At 38.0% G+C, this 15,742-nt stretch overlaps 1 protein-coding gene across 1 annotated transcript in view; it reads left to right on the top strand.

Annotated features, from left to right (window-relative positions):
- Window positions 1-15,742, top strand: part of ERC1 (ELKS/RAB6-interacting/CAST family member 1) — a 563,466-nt gene that overhangs the window by 498,532 nt on the left and 49,192 nt on the right. The window contains 1 exon segment of the mRNA XM_038395866.2: window positions 10,941-11,042. Within this exon segment, the coding sequence (XP_038251794.1) occupies window positions 10,941-11,042 (102 nt within the window).

Below are 15,742 nucleotides of genomic sequence, written 5' to 3'. Positions count from 1 at the left end.
CATTTTTTTAAATCTTGCCACTTGGCATCATTACCCAAATGTTATGAAGGTTAGATATGAAAAAATAACCCTAGCAGAAAAAAAAAGGTTGATATATAATAATAATAATTTGTGTTCATATACTGCATGAGGAAACCATGCAGATGGATAGGAATCCTCTGTCTGTATATGGCATATGAGGGATAGTGCATGGACAGGAATTTTTTCTCTGTCTGTGGACCAGACACAGGGATAGTGTGGATGGATAGGAATTTTCTGTCTGTGGACCACACGCAGGGATGGTGTGGACAGACAGGAATTTTATGTCTGTGTGTGTGTATGTTGCATATGGGGCAGTGCTGTTTTTAGCAGATGCCAGACCTTGCAATTTGCTGTACAAAGAAAATTCCTAACATTAATTTAGTTTAGTGTAGCAAAACTTCTCTTGTTGCTTAGGAAGACCATTTATTATGCTTCTCCCTCCAGTAATGATCATAAAGGCTGTTGGCTAGATTAAAGTATGAAAGTGAGGCAGAGAGAGAGAAGGCTGAAATTATACTTTTTTTTTTTTTTTGCAGACAACTTTGAAAATTAATCTGTCAGAACTAAATCACAAGCACAAAGTTTTTAAACAATGTTGCTATCAATACTGTTTATATCTTACAGCACAGACACACATTTATACACACACAGCTGGGCTCTGGGCTATTGCAGACAGCCTATGTTGAGATGACATTGAGCAGCTCACATCACTTTAGAATCTAGGAATTTGTGTCTATTGGCAACTTGTCCTCGCCAAGAACAGCTCATCGAGGAGGGTATACTACTCTCTACAGACTCTTTGAAGCCGCAGGCAAAGGCTATTGAAGTGCTGGGTCATATAACAACAAAAATGTGAGGCTAAAAATGTTCTGGTGAAACCTGGGGGGGATGTAATAGCTTACTGAAACTCACTAATGTTTAATGCCGTCTAAACGCACAAAATCTAAGGTTCCTCTCTGGCTGAGGAAAGATCCTTGTTCTTTATTATAGAGGCACTGTCAAACTAGCATATGTTTTGAAACTTTCTAGCAATATCAACTAATGTTGCTCTATGTAAGGGTCTGTGAGAATTCACATATATCTGCTTATAAAATTCCATTCTGAACTGAAACTTGTTCTGTAAAATCAAAGACAAGAAGAACAGTTTGTCAAAAAATGAAATGTTGATGTTAGAGTGCTGTGATGATTGCAGTCTTGATTATCTGTGTTGTAGTCTCCATGCTTTTGCAATGCAAACTATTCTTCTCTAACACCTTTCCCCACACTGCTTCTCATTCTAACAGTACTCCTGATGTCATTAGATAATCCATAAAAAGCAAGTATGTCTTAAATCTGACTTTAGAGCTACAGAGAAAAGCTCTTTTCAGTACCAACCTAGGGTGAGAGTTCCAAACATAAACATGGTCATAGATTGTTTTCCTTTATTAACCATTAATATATTGCTAACTGTTTTATTCATATTGAGAGTTAATGCAGACTCATAACTATAGTTACAACAAAGGTCTGTGATGACTTTACAATTTTGTAAATACTGCTTACTGCAGGAGTACACAGACAGCTGAACTGTATTTCTACTTCTTTCTGAGACTTTAAACTGTACTTCTCAACTTTCTCCTCAGTTGACAAAACACCCCATCTTTTGGATCCAAATTGCTTTCCCTCACTGTTTTTGTTTCTGTAATTTACTAACTCTAGAAAACCCAGATTAGGAAAATGAAATTGAAGAAAACTCCTCACCCATCATTAATTTTTCTATGCTCTTTAGACCTTCTTGCCATGTGGCTTTTTGAATCCCTCACTTTTGCTCTTCCACTCTCCTAAAGAAAATAATAGCCATTCTGACAGTAGCAGATCTTTGAAAGAGCTATGGTATAGCAGGTGAAATACTTAGAGAACCAAAGTCTGATAGTCTAAAAGTAATGAAACTTGACCTGATGAGATACCATAATACTACAGTCATCAGCCTGAGACAGGAATAGAAGATGCATCTCCTAGAGTCTGTGTGACAAGTAACGGCAATTAATCTAGTGTTTTAATACCACTTGATATCTCTTATCTAAATAAACTCTTCTCAGTATTTTACCTGAAGTGGGGTTAATCTCTAGCGGACCATTTAAATAATCCAAGGAAATCCCTGACCAAAATAAACTTCAAAGTGAAGTTAAGGTTGCAAGAAAATATCAGTAATTTAGGGTTGAGAATTCTTTCAAGAACTTTGTAGTCAGTTCTCATGTATTCTGCAACTATGGAGTTTCATTCTTGCAAAAAAAAAAATGCGCTCCAGAATTTCACAGACAGGCAGAAACAATGGCTGAGAGATTAAAACTGCCCCATTGATATTAACAGCCTAAATTTCAGAGAAAACAACCTATTTCTACACTACCACGGTAAGTTGATCTATGCTATGTATCTCCAGCTACATGAATAACGTAGCCGGAGTCGATGTATCTTAGGTCAAGTTACCATGGGGTCTACATTGTGGGCGGTTGATGGGAGAAAATCTCCTGTAGACTTACCTTATTAGACCCACTAAATCGACCGCCAGTGGATTGATCTCAGAGTGTTGATTCCTGCCATAGTGTAGACCTGCCCCCAGGCAACATTCTGCAGCATCTTAAAAACTGAAAATGTGGAAGTGTAAAATAAATGGAATTTAATATCAAAATAACAGGGAGCTGTACTGATTACATTCGTGTTCATATTTAAATCGAAAAAAATCTCCATTTGTACCGTACCTGAAACTGTTGTAGAATTTTTCCATCAGAGTGCCACAAAATCTAGAGACCTTGCAGCAGAGTCCAGCTTGTTGTTGCGTATACTCATCTAGATTATAGTTATCTTTTTTTCCTCTCTTAAGACAGGAAATTCAGAGTTATGGTTATACTTTCAAATGTTTGAGTTTCTTGTAAGTGTTGAAATTCAGTGAAGATACCCAGATTATCTTAACTCTGTATCTCTACCCATGAAAATGAGAAAAGCAGACTATTTTATCAATTCCTAAAAAAAAAAAAAAGTCATTTTGTCAGCAACCACAAAAACAAGAATGTTTCATCCTTAATTCTAGAGTGGTTGTGCCAGTTCTGGCCTTTTTCACAATCCACAGGGGGAAAAATTACTTTGATTGGGCAAATAGCATAGAGGAGACAATAATTCCATACTCTTCATAAAGGCCTCCCATCTTACAACATGTTGAGGATTTGCTGTACTTCACAGGAGGTGATCAGTACTTTGTAGGATTAGGTTATATGATTTGATTTGCCAGCCAGTTATCCTAGATGTCACTAGACAAAGTGCTAACATGTATCAATATTCAAACCTCCTGGGCCTAGATCTTGAAAAACACAGAAAAAGAACAAAAATATCACACTTAGTAAAGGAATCATGTATGTATGAAACCAGTGTTCTACCATGCACTTTTTTTATACTCTAGCTTCAAAGAAACGAAGATGGGAAGATTGTATCACTCTGTGGCAGGTCTGGTTTAAGGCAGTCCAATGCATTGGATGCACCATTATGTGGTGCGTCTCTAGCTCCATCCACAAAGCCTTGCCCCTTCATGATAGTGATACTCCCCACACACACACACTGTCACCACCTGGAATAAATGTGGCAAGAAGGCTCCCTGTTCTTTCCCAGAGACGCAGGGTTGGCCTGGGACTTCCCAGCAATAGAAATAGAGGCCCTTCTTGTCTTGGGGCAGCAGGAATGGGAGCAAGGGTCCCTTTTCATCCCTGAAGAGGCAGCAGTTTCAGGAGGGAGCCCTTCCCCTCCACCCCCCGTACTTCTCCACAGCCAGGGTGCATCATCTTGAGTGGGCTGGGCTTATGGCACTGCCCTCCTTCTGCTACACAGTCTTTTCATGGGAAGTGTTGGCCTAGACCCCCATTGAGATGCATGGGGAAGTTCACTCCTCTCAGAGCTATTGTTTAGGCTACGGGTTCTCAAACTGGGGGTTGGGACTGCTCATGGCATCACAAGGTTATTACATGGGGGGTTGCGAGCTGTCAGCTTCCACCCCAAACCCCGTTTTGCCTCCAACATTTATAATGGTGTTAAATGTATAAAAATGTGTTTTTAATTTATAAAGGGGGTCGCATTCTGAGGCTTGCTATGTGAAAGGGGTCACCAGTACAAAAGTTTGAGAACGAGTGGTTTAAGCTGTCTGGACTCAGGAGGGTGTCCCTTCATTGGTACACTCCAGGCATAATTACAAACTTTTCTTTGCAATAGGCTAAAAAAAAATTTTCAATGAAAGCTGAGTGCCTAAGCTTTAATCGAGTTGTCCTTTGTGGGGACAGAATTAAGGTAGTTGGTTACCTTTGCTTTCAGATGATTGAGGTTTTCAGAAGTGTAACCTTGTCTCTGAAACCACTGCTTTTTAATGGCATCTTTTTAACTAATTAAAACATTCTTGTAAGGATTTAATGCTTGTTACTGGTACGTATTCACGACTTTGGCTTCACCTCAAAGATATTTGTCCAGAAACCTTAAACTCTGCTTTGTAATATAAGTATAGCACCAACCTAATAAAATTTTATAGAAATGTTCATTTTCAGTCCTATCTTTTATTTTGTGTTTCTTTCATTTCTTTTACTCTACCAATAAATTATCCTCTTGTTTAGAAACAAAAATTGAAAATTTTAGCTTGAAGCAGCTACTGATTAGCATCTCAGAGAGAGAAACTTGAATTCCGACCAAGGGAGAAATACCGCCAGAAACCTGTTACAGTTTGGGTTTAAGGTCTCTGACGTGGCAGCTGCCATCTCCCTTCCCAGTGCTGCAAAATGGCTGGCAGGAGCCACAGCTGACATAAGGGGAGCTGTATGTTCTAAAATGTACTAAGTTTTGTTACAGCCTGGAAATAAATTAATTGCACCCTGGGATAAAGAACAGGAACTCCTTGACACCGAAACCAATATGCTTTTGGATACAGATAGTGGTATTTTTTTGCTCTCAGATAAGATCCCACATTGGCATGCGTCAAAACAGAATACAGAAGTTGAGTAAACTGTAAATATTAAATATCCAGTGGACATACAAGACATATATGAGAGGCTGTTCAGCTGAAGATATGTGGCAATCTTGCCTCCCAGCATATTACTAAATGGCAGGTTCCCTTGAGTAACTTTGGAACAGAATCTCAGAAAATGCAGCATCTATGGTGTTGCTATATCTAATACAAGGATGAATTTAGAGACTGTTTCCAAACTCTCACAACTTGAAACAATTTAAAGAATAACAGTTTGAACCAGATTTTGATCCAATACAAAACGTGTAATGAAGAGATTCATAAGAGAAAGTGAATTTACTAAAAACAATCAAATACCACACACCTTTCTTCTATTAAGTATTACTCCTAATACTGAACTTGCAAAATCAGGAAAGTGTTACCCAGATACTATGTGGAAGATCCTCAGAATTTAAAATCAAATACTAATCTGACCAATCAGCAGCATAAGGAAGATTCAGGCAGGCAGATGAATTGGCATAGATCTCAAGCCATGAACTAATATGATAAAAATTTCTGAACGTGAGTTTACAGTGAAATTGGTCTGTATTTAGCCCATTTTATAGGAAGCCTTTCCAGATGCTTCTAAGATTCATGCAATAAAAGCCCAACATTCAAAACATTAAAATCAATCAAAAAGAACAAAACAGACCAAATATCCAACCACAGGAAAAACAGGAAAAAATTCTGATTTAGAATCAAACCCCAAAAACCTTCAATGTAAGCCATCCTACCAGCAAAAGGAATCAATTCCCCACTGGTGCAAAAAATAGTGGAGAGGGAACAATAGATGGGAGAGAAAAAGTGGTGATGAGATTTAGCTGAAACTAATCAAGGCTGGGCTAATTTAAATAAATGTGTTTTGCCTGCTTTTAGGGCACCCTACAGCAAGGGACACTGGTATTGCCTTTTCTGGTAGATAATTCCATAGTAGAGTAACCTCAGTCCTATCTATGGCCTGGGATTGAGATCAAACTTGTCCTGGCCAACTGTTATTGTAAGGCAGGGGCACAGAGTGAGAGACCATCACTCATGTATTTCAAGCCTAGATTATGAAGGCTTTTATATGCTAGTTTAAAGAAGGGTAAGTGTAACCAACTGTCTCACTCTTATCATAAGGATTAAATGAGCAACTCATTCTGCTTATTGTTACCATTTATTTCAGAATTTAACCTCTCCGTCAGGTTTGGAGAATGCTCTGCAGGACCTTAAATATTTTAAATATGAGGGTGAAGCATGTAAATCAATTCACTCAGTCCCCTGGAATCTCTGCAGTAAAATCATGAAGGGAAGTTACACAAGGCATCACACTATATTATCCCAGCAAAGAAATCATGGGTAGAAAGGTGACTCACACAGGGATCGTCTTCTGCGTGTGTCTGCCCTGGTGGATACAAGTAGGGAGATCCTGGGTGCATTTGTACAGGGCATTGCTGTTCCCATGTTGAATACCTGTGGGGACACCCTAGGGCATTGACAATGAAAGTGTCCTGATTTTCAGAGATGCTGAACATCACAACTTCTGTTGAAGTCACCACCTCTGAAAATCAGGCCTTTTTTTGATTAAGACTGTGCATTATCCTTGCAATGGTGAGGAGGGGGATTTACACACGTTTTCTGCATGTCTGTGCATTCAGTGAAACCCGCAACTTTGACTAAAAGAAACAAACTGGGAGAGCAGCCTGTAGAAGATGACTCCTTTAACTCACTGAGAGACAGGCATACTGTCTCCACCAGATATCCATTTGTCACAAGTACAGTCATTATATTAAGAATGATGTAATCTGGGTCTTTTTTAAACTTTACATTAAAGGATTAACAAAGCTTGTTTAGGCTAGTTAGAAGAGCCAGGAACTCCACTAATCCGATGTTTTACCAAAACTGAGAGAATAGTCATTGATGTTATTTTTGCTAGTATGCTCTGTAATGGGAGAATAGATTTTAGGAGTACCCCCATCCTGATACAAGTCTTTTGGGAACCTCTCTGTATATATGATAGAAATAACTTAGTGCAATATGAATATGAACCAGACTGGCTGAATGCAGACAATGTGTAGCTTTTAGAGCTTTAGCTTTTCTCTTGCTCTCCCTAGTCTCTGAAGGTCCTCTCTGGAGAGAAATTGTGGTCTGTCCCTGAAGTTGAAATTTGAGTTCAAAACCTTGCCAGGTAAAGGTGTCCTCCGGGCACTGGGCATCCTTCACAAATGTCAAAGAAAGCTATATGTGGTCATGATACAATATAAATGTATTTAATTTTTTTATTTATACATTTATACAAACCATACCCTAAAATGTAGTATAGAGTTAAATACAATGTGTATATAGAGCTAAATCAGTGGTTTTAGAATTGACCTGTGGAGTTCAGTGATCTAATACCTGTCAGTCTTCAGGTAGTGGTAGTTCCAGCTATCTGCTCCCCTGTGTAGGACTCCTGTAGAGTTTCTAAAGTATTTCACCACTAAGTTCCATAATACATCTCTCTGCACTCTGTGCATCTGCTCCATATCAGTCTTTGTTAAGGGTTAATTTAACTGTGATAAAATCTGTAAATAAACCCCAGAATTTCGAGTGTTAGTGAACATAAAAGGTGAGCAGAAGCAAACTACACAATGACCTGGAGAGTTTAAAGCAGGGAGAAATCCCATACTAATAAATGTGAAATCCTACATCAGGAGAGAGGAAATAAGTCACGCATATTTAAAAGAGGTGTCGCCGAACAGCTACATCCATCATATTTTCTCCTTAATACTTTCCCATTATATGTAACCAACTGTTGTAATTTCAGTGGGAGAGATGTGGGATCTAAGTAAGGAGTTCAAACAAGAGGCATTCCTACAGAGAATATCCCATTTAAAAAAGTAAAGTACAGTATGAAAAGATTTTAGAACCACTGGGTTAACTAAAACAAAAGAACAGAGACACAGAAATTAAGAGATACAGGCAAGGAAGAAAAGAGAGATTTTCAGATGAGATTTGAATTGAGAGGGAGAATCGGTGAGGAAGATGGATACTGGATGGCTGTTCCAGATGTTGAGCTGCAGAAGACATGGTTCTTGTAACAAAAGTGGTGAGATTGTGTGAAGGGACAGAAGGCCAGTGTTGAATAAGTGGAGGGAAGTAATGACAAAGTAGCAGATTCATGGAGGCTTTTATGAACAGAGGACAAGATGAGTTTTTGCTGCTGGTATAGCTTGTCATAGAAATGGATGAAATATAATTTTAAACCAAGAGACAAACCCAATGCCCTTTCAGAGGTCATACTAAAGAGACTAACAGCTGAGAGTCTGTGGAGGCCTGTTGAAGGTTTTGACACCCCTGTCGTGTGAAAAAGGATACCATAATTGAGACTTCATTTTTTTGATGGAGAGGATCTTATTTGATAATTATTATATAAGAATGTTCTCTGTTGGTTTTCTCTTTTTTTCTTAAGTGATTGGTGGTGCACGGGGAAGGAATTTCTTACCTGAGGAAGCCTGTGGTATATCAGGTAAAACATCTGGGACAACTGAGAAACCTAGCATAGTCAGTTTCTCACTCAGAAGTGCTTTTTTATATCCATTTTTAGTCTTAGCTTTGAGTGGCACATGCACACAGCAGTTATCTGCCTAAAGAAAAGTTGGTCATAAACCAAAAATTTCAGTCTACGGCACAGCTCTTGCGTGTGCAAGTTCTGAAAGCTAGCCCTGAAGTTTCCCGCCTGAGGCATTCCCCATGCCACAGATGTGTCTGCTTCACTCATTCCCTTCCCACAGGATATGGTGGTTAGACCACTGTGTTCACAGATTTTTTACAGTGGTGTAAGAATGCTTGCAATGGGGTCTGAGCAGAGGTACGCCACAACCCCATAAGGTGAGAAAGGAAGTGACTGTGTAGTAGCCCAATGACATAGCAGTTAAGACTGCAGGATGTTGGAGATGGGAGGGGGGGAGTTACTTACATGTTTCCCCATAGTGTAGTAAGCTGTTTTTCCTCATAAACACTTCCAGCAGCAGTAAGGCTATGTTCTAGAAATTTCCATCCTTCTGTATATTCTGTAGCTGTAGGAGAGAAACTCAGTACAGTTATTCCAGGCGGTCAGCAGACTTCTAATTAGAAGTCTCCAATTAGCTTTCAGAAGTCCATAGAAGTTTTTGGTTTTCATGCCCAATAGGCAGAGGCTTATAAAAATACTCCTTATTCTTCAGCACTATGCATGGAGTTGGGAATGGATATTATCATTCATTATTAGCCAAATGACTTTTCTTTGACTGACTTCTTTAACAAAGAACTTTCAAACTTGGAAAAAAAAATTTCAAATGGTATCCTACCAATAAATACATTTTTGTTATTTCTATCTTGATATTTTTTGCTAAATTTCGAAGATATGTGTATTCCATCTCTTTAATGGCTATCATCCAGAATTTCCAGTGAAATCATAATGCTGAATTTGTAACATCTTCATGCTACACCTTGGATATCAGAACAAGGTTAAAGCTTAACAGCAGAAGTATCAGAAAGCAAAGTTAGGCTGTCAGGGAGAGAAATCCTTTTTGAAAACTTAAAAAAACAAAAATAGAAATACAGAAAATGACTGACCGGGTGAATTGTTCTATATGTTACCTTCATCACAGAGGTGTTGCAAGAGTTAATTTGGGTTGGGATTTTCAAAGAAGCCTAAGGGAGTTAAGCCCCTAAATCAAATTGAAATGGAATGAGGATCTGAGTGCCTAACTCTTTTAGGTTCTTTTAAAAACCCCAGCCTTACAGTCTGTAAAATTCTCTGAACACAGTAAGTGCTGTATAATTGCTAAGTACTAGTAGTATATTTCCTACTGGATCATTGTGAAAGCCACTTGAAACCAAATCAGTAATGTGTATAATGTCTTCAGTCCCACTTCACAAGTTTTATGAATGAGGGATTCTTTTTCCAGTGTTTACCTCTGTATACCTTCTTTTCCTATAATGGCAGTAAGACAGTTTTTACAAGTGTTAGTGTGCATTGAAATTTGTCAACCATGTAATGCTTCTCAAAATCATTGTTTTCAATGAGTGCTGCTGTATTGAAATTCACGTTAAGTATCTCTCAGTTCCCATAATGCATTCTTTCACACATGCTTCCTAGTTCATATAAATTATCTGAGAGACAGTTGTATTTATTTTATGATTTGTTATCAACAATCAAGATCAGATATTTTGAGTGTAATAGATGAGATTCTGATCTGTGCATCTACTTAAAAGGAAATCATTTTAAAAACAATTTAGTCTTAAATATAATAAAAACAACCAGAGAGAAATCTGCCATCTTGACAACTGATTAGTTATTTGTAAAGTGCTATGTTAGTGCAACTAGTATTAATATTGACTGATGAAGAATGGGACTGATAATTCAGATCTTGTTTGCCTGAATGGAGAAAAGGGGCAGTACAATTCTGTAAGTTAAGTTGTTGGTTTTTCAAGTGCAATTTAGTGGTAACCATTGTTAAATTAACCCAAAATCTAAAATTTAGAACTTGCCTACAACCACTTTGAAAGCCCCTGCTATTCACATGCAGTCAAATGAAATCTGAATTCTCTATCCTAAGAAGGATCATTAGAGTGGCAGTTTCTACTGAGAAACTATTCAGTTATGGAGAGAGTGAATCACTAACAGGTATTTCTCCAAACAGCTTTGAACATTTACTTAATGTATATTATTATTTAGTCAATTTTTACTTTTGCTCTATGGCTACACTTAATCTATAGTATGTTGTGTATTTTGTACAAATATTGTGTACTTTGAATATCAATGATTTTCATGGGCTTTATTTAGCATGCACAGTGTAGTGCACAATGTTATAAGATGCATTTCCTTGGCTATTTCTCTCTGCCTTGTAGTATTTACATTTACTTTCAACGGAGTAAATTGAATTTCTCATTTTTTTTTCCATCATAGACTCAGAATCGCATGAAGTTGATGGCAGATAACTATGAGGATGACCACATCAAATCCTCACCCCATTCCAACCAAACCAACCACAAACCCTCTCCAGACCAGGTAATACTTCTCTCCTTCTCTCTTTTAAAATGACACTTAACTACTGGGCCTGATTATTTTTGAGTCATATGTAACTTTTCCCAACATGCATGAAGTCTCTAGGAACAAAAACAACATTCCAGAGTGAACTTAGAAGACAGAAATGTTTGCAGATGTTTTGCTGGCTTTCTTGAAGACCCTTGCAAGATGCACAGATGCTCCCAAGTACTGATTTGTTTTTAGTAGGGTGAAGAGGGGCAAAGGAATGTTAATGTCTTGACTATGTCATGAAATGTAAGGTAGGAGCTGTCTCCTAGCGCATTCAGATTTCAGTAATACAAGTCACCTGTTCTGGAGTGCTTGGAGTGGTTTTATCATTCTTGCTGTAACTCATGTGAGAATAATCACCTCTAATAAGAGGGGTCTTGAACTGTTTCTCTCTGTGAATAGCCGGAAATCTTGGTCAGGATCAGCTTCTTGGTCTCTGGATTGTGTATGGGCAATTATTTGCATTTCCCAGAAGGAAATCCTAACCTGTATGCCAGACGAGCACAAGTTGTACCTTCTGAAGCTCAATGGGCCATGAACTGAAAAAAGATAAATTTACCATTTCTAAGGCATAGTAGAACCTCCTGTGTCATTTACTAAGATCAGCCATGTATTTGATATCCATCCCTTGGGTAACAGAGGGACTGCCAACCTAATTACAAATTTCACATTGAAACTTCACGTGTTCCAGGTTAATTAAAACATTCAAAAACTGTAATTGTTCCCTAGACTGAGAGATGGGAATATCTAACCTTTCTCAATCCTCTGGCTGACCTGTAAGTAGCATTGATGGGTTCTAAAGGGAGCAGAATCTCATCCTGGTCTGCTGAAGAATGGGTCATTGTACCATGTCAGTTCTACGGGAAATGAAAGTAGAAAATGGAGGAGCCTAAACACATACGCACACACCCCCAAAATCCCATATTTCAAAACTTCCTTTCATATCTACACCAGACTCCCTCTGAAAATAATATTGTGAAAAAATGTTGAAGACATGGTGTTCATTGCTCTAGAGGGGATAAAAGTGATGCAAACAGAGGAATAAGTATAAAATTTTCTTTCTACTTAACCACCTTCCTGAGGTTGTAAATGAAGAACCTCATGAATGAGTGGCTTGAGGCCTCCAGGACATTCTTTGCAGGTAACAGACCTATTTTCTTTGAGAGAAGGTTTATCAATATTGAAGATCAAAACAGTGGTCTCCAAATCTCAGTTTCCTTGGGAGTAGAAGAGTATCTGCTATTTTACACACTGAAGTGTTGTAGTGAAATAAGGTCATTTTCCAAATGTGTATATGGCACCTGACTGAAAATGAAGGCATTGGTAATGTGAACAGGTTAAGAACCAAAAGCCTTCTATATATGATCTCGCAGTGGGAGACAGGTTACATTTTCAGTTTATGTAAACAAATTGAGTAATTGAGCAAAGTTTAAAAGAGAATTAAGAAAGCTGTTTCCAATGGTTCAAGTTATTGGAAAGCAGCAGAGCAGAGGACACAGGGAGTTGAAGGCCACTTTTTTCTACTACTAGTACTTTATAATTATGTCTGTGCTTTAAATACTAACCAACTCTTTATTTCATTCCCATGCTGCTCTGTGGCTTTTTCCCCTTGTCATCTCTCAACCAATAGGATGAGGAGGAGGGTATTTGGGCATAGCCAATCAGATGCTCTTAGTTCAGCCATTTTGTTCAGAACGGTGAGAATCAGCTTTCCTTACCAGTAGAAAAGTTTCCCACGGTCACTCTTGCATCTTGCTTCTGTGTGATTCATGAAATCTGGGTGTGTTTCCTTTCCCTTTCTCACATGGTCTCTGCATGTGGATGTTTCCTATGTATTTGTTGTGTTTTTTATTTCTTCTGTGTGTTAAGAATCAAGTTATTGTTTCATGACATTATGGGGAGAACTTTCCAGGGCATGTAATTGAATTTTTATATATATGCAAAGCAACACCATGATTCATGTGAAAGAGAGTAGGAAATGTGTCCTCTACAATTTACCATTAACCTCATGGTGGAAAATGTTTCCAGTCAGACCCTTTTTGTTTTTTCACAAAGCAATTTGCACTGTAGCCAAACCTTTTTCAAATCCTGGTCAGTAATGAATGAGCTCAGAGGTAATATTTCTACCTGGAAATTACATATTTTGAGCATGTTGAGTTCTGCTGCTGAGAACAATGCCAGATAGATGACCCAAAGCACCAAGTTGCCCCGAATATGTATTTAACTCAGAGGAAATGGCTATTAATAATGACTACTTAGAATAGGGCATTTTTAGAAAATTAATAGAAAAAATAAGACTCTCCAATTTCTCTCTACATTCCCCTGATTAATTGCCACATTACATATGTGTCATTGCACAGATCAAGTCAATCAGCGGGAAAATTTATTCCACCTGTGACAGTCAAACTTTAATTTCATGCCTTGGGATTTGAACTGAGGAAATCCTTTTATGGAAAAAAATTGGTAATGTGATTAATTCACACTCCTTGGTGATCTCACACTCCTTTTGAGTCATGTCTCTTGCAATGCTTGTGTGTTAGTGTCTGGTGTTAAGTGTGTAAAGCAATTAGAATGTGTGAAAAGCTCTTGCTGAAGAATGCCATTAAGGATGAAGAGATGAGGTAAGTTGATGGCAAAAAGGAAGAAAGCACTTTGAAGGTAGGAGTCATTCAAACTGATGTTCATTCCAAATTAAAAAGATGGTATAGAGAGATACTGATCAAAAGGTCTTTCCATTGACCACCCTATGTACTGAGAAAGGGATAAACCTTAGAAAATGAGTGTGCTGAGTTTGTTTTTACCATTTTCACAGACTAGAAGTTTGCCAAACTAAGGCAGATGTAGGTTGTCTGTCTGTTAAACACTCACGTTTTTCAGCTTCCATGCCGCAGCAGAGAAGCAAAGAGGAAACGCTACACAATATTATGAGGATAATATGGAAGCCAGAGGCCTCTCCTTCCATGTGTCCCAACAGAGAAGACTCTGTCAACCACAAGCCCTTCATATATACCCCAGCAGGGGAAAGAATGTGAGAGTAATAAGTGCATCCGAAGCCAGCGATCCCTAGTGTGATAACATTTTTAGCAGAGTGTTCCATGTATACTAGAAGGGGAAAGTGTGCCACAGCCCTTCCCACTTCTTATATGCTAAAAAGAGAAGGTTTGTTGGCCACAGGGTCCATTTTTTATTTTTGCAGTTGTAAAATTTGGTTAATGTATTCAAGTTCATTAATGTAAGAGATTGATAGCATAGGAAGCCAGCTTTGTTTTTTCCAAGAAATTGTTCTAGCCGTGGACATCTATATACCGCTGCTCAGTACTGCAGAAAAAGGGCTTGTATACATGGTGCATTAGTCTGCTCTAGAGGGGCATAAATTCTAGTGCACGCTAGTGAGTTATGCACTACTGCTGGCATGCACTAAGAATTCTACTGTGTATGTTGATGTAGCCCCATTTCAAATAGTACTACGTTAATGCTCAGTAGGGAACTTTTAATGCTCACCAGTCACGTCCACATGGGCTAGTTCATGCATAACGCACTAGTGCACACTAGAATTTATGTTCCTGTAGTGCAGACTAATGCACTGTGTAGACAAACACACTAGAGGCCATCAAAACATTTACTACACGTAACTAAATGTTTATACTGTAGCATCTGAACCTAACCCAAATTACTGGTAATGTTTAATTATACTTAACTCAATGCATGACAGCAGTATTGTATACATGCTCTCTTGAAACATAGCACTGCCTCTACAAGTAGGTAGTATATATACAGCTGTACTGTGTGGTACTGTGTGCTCAGAGATTGCAATTCTAACAGACGTGCTTTACCTGTGAACACCGTGACAATCTTTTCTGTAGCCTCACTGCCTTACCTTCTGGATTCTTTCCACATATCCTTTTATTCCTCATAGGTGCTCTTATACATCTATTTTGGATACCCTTTTCTTCCTTTCTTAGAGTATGCTCATTTTTTATGAGCATCAGCTCTGCCCCTTCATCCTTCTTAAGTGTTAAATTCCGCTAGCCATTGGCAAAGCCATAGTTGGTTTATTACTGCTCATTGTTACCAATAATAGGATGGCTTTATGTATGCTAACATAAGAGTAATTGGCTGAAGTAGGACTGAGTGGACTTGTAGGCTCTAAAGTTTTACATTGTTTATTTTGAATGCAGTTATTTTTGGTACCTAATTCTACATTTGTAAGTTAAACTTTCATGATAGAGATTGCACTACAGTACCTGTATTAGATGAATTGAAAAATACTATTTCTTTTGTTTTTACAGTGCAAATATTTGTCACCAAAAATAAATATAAAGTAAGCACTGTACACTTTGCATTCTGTGTTCTAATTGAAATCAATATATTTGAAAATGTCGAAAACATCCAAAAATATTTAAGTAAATGGTATTCTATTATTGTTTAACAGTGCAATTAATCGCAATTAATTTTTTAATCGCACAGTTAATCACAATTAATTATTTTAATCGCTTGACAGCCCTAGTATAATTGTTTTACAACATAACGTTTCAGAGATCATGTGGTGTTGAAACCTCATTCCTACTTGATTCCCAAAGTTGTGTTGGACTTTCATTTGAATCAATCTGTTAATTTATCTTTTTTTTAAGACCCCACTCCTCTCCAGGAGATAAGAAATTCCATACCTTGGA

Source organism: Dermochelys coriacea, chromosome 1, assembly GCF_009764565.3.
Source record: "Dermochelys coriacea isolate rDerCor1 chromosome 1, rDerCor1.pri.v4, whole genome shotgun sequence".
Classification (NCBI taxonomy): domain Eukaryota; kingdom Metazoa; phylum Chordata; order Testudines; family Dermochelyidae; genus Dermochelys; species Dermochelys coriacea.
The sequence above is the reverse complement of the archived record's forward strand: the minus strand, read 5'-3'. Positions and strand labels throughout refer to the sequence as shown.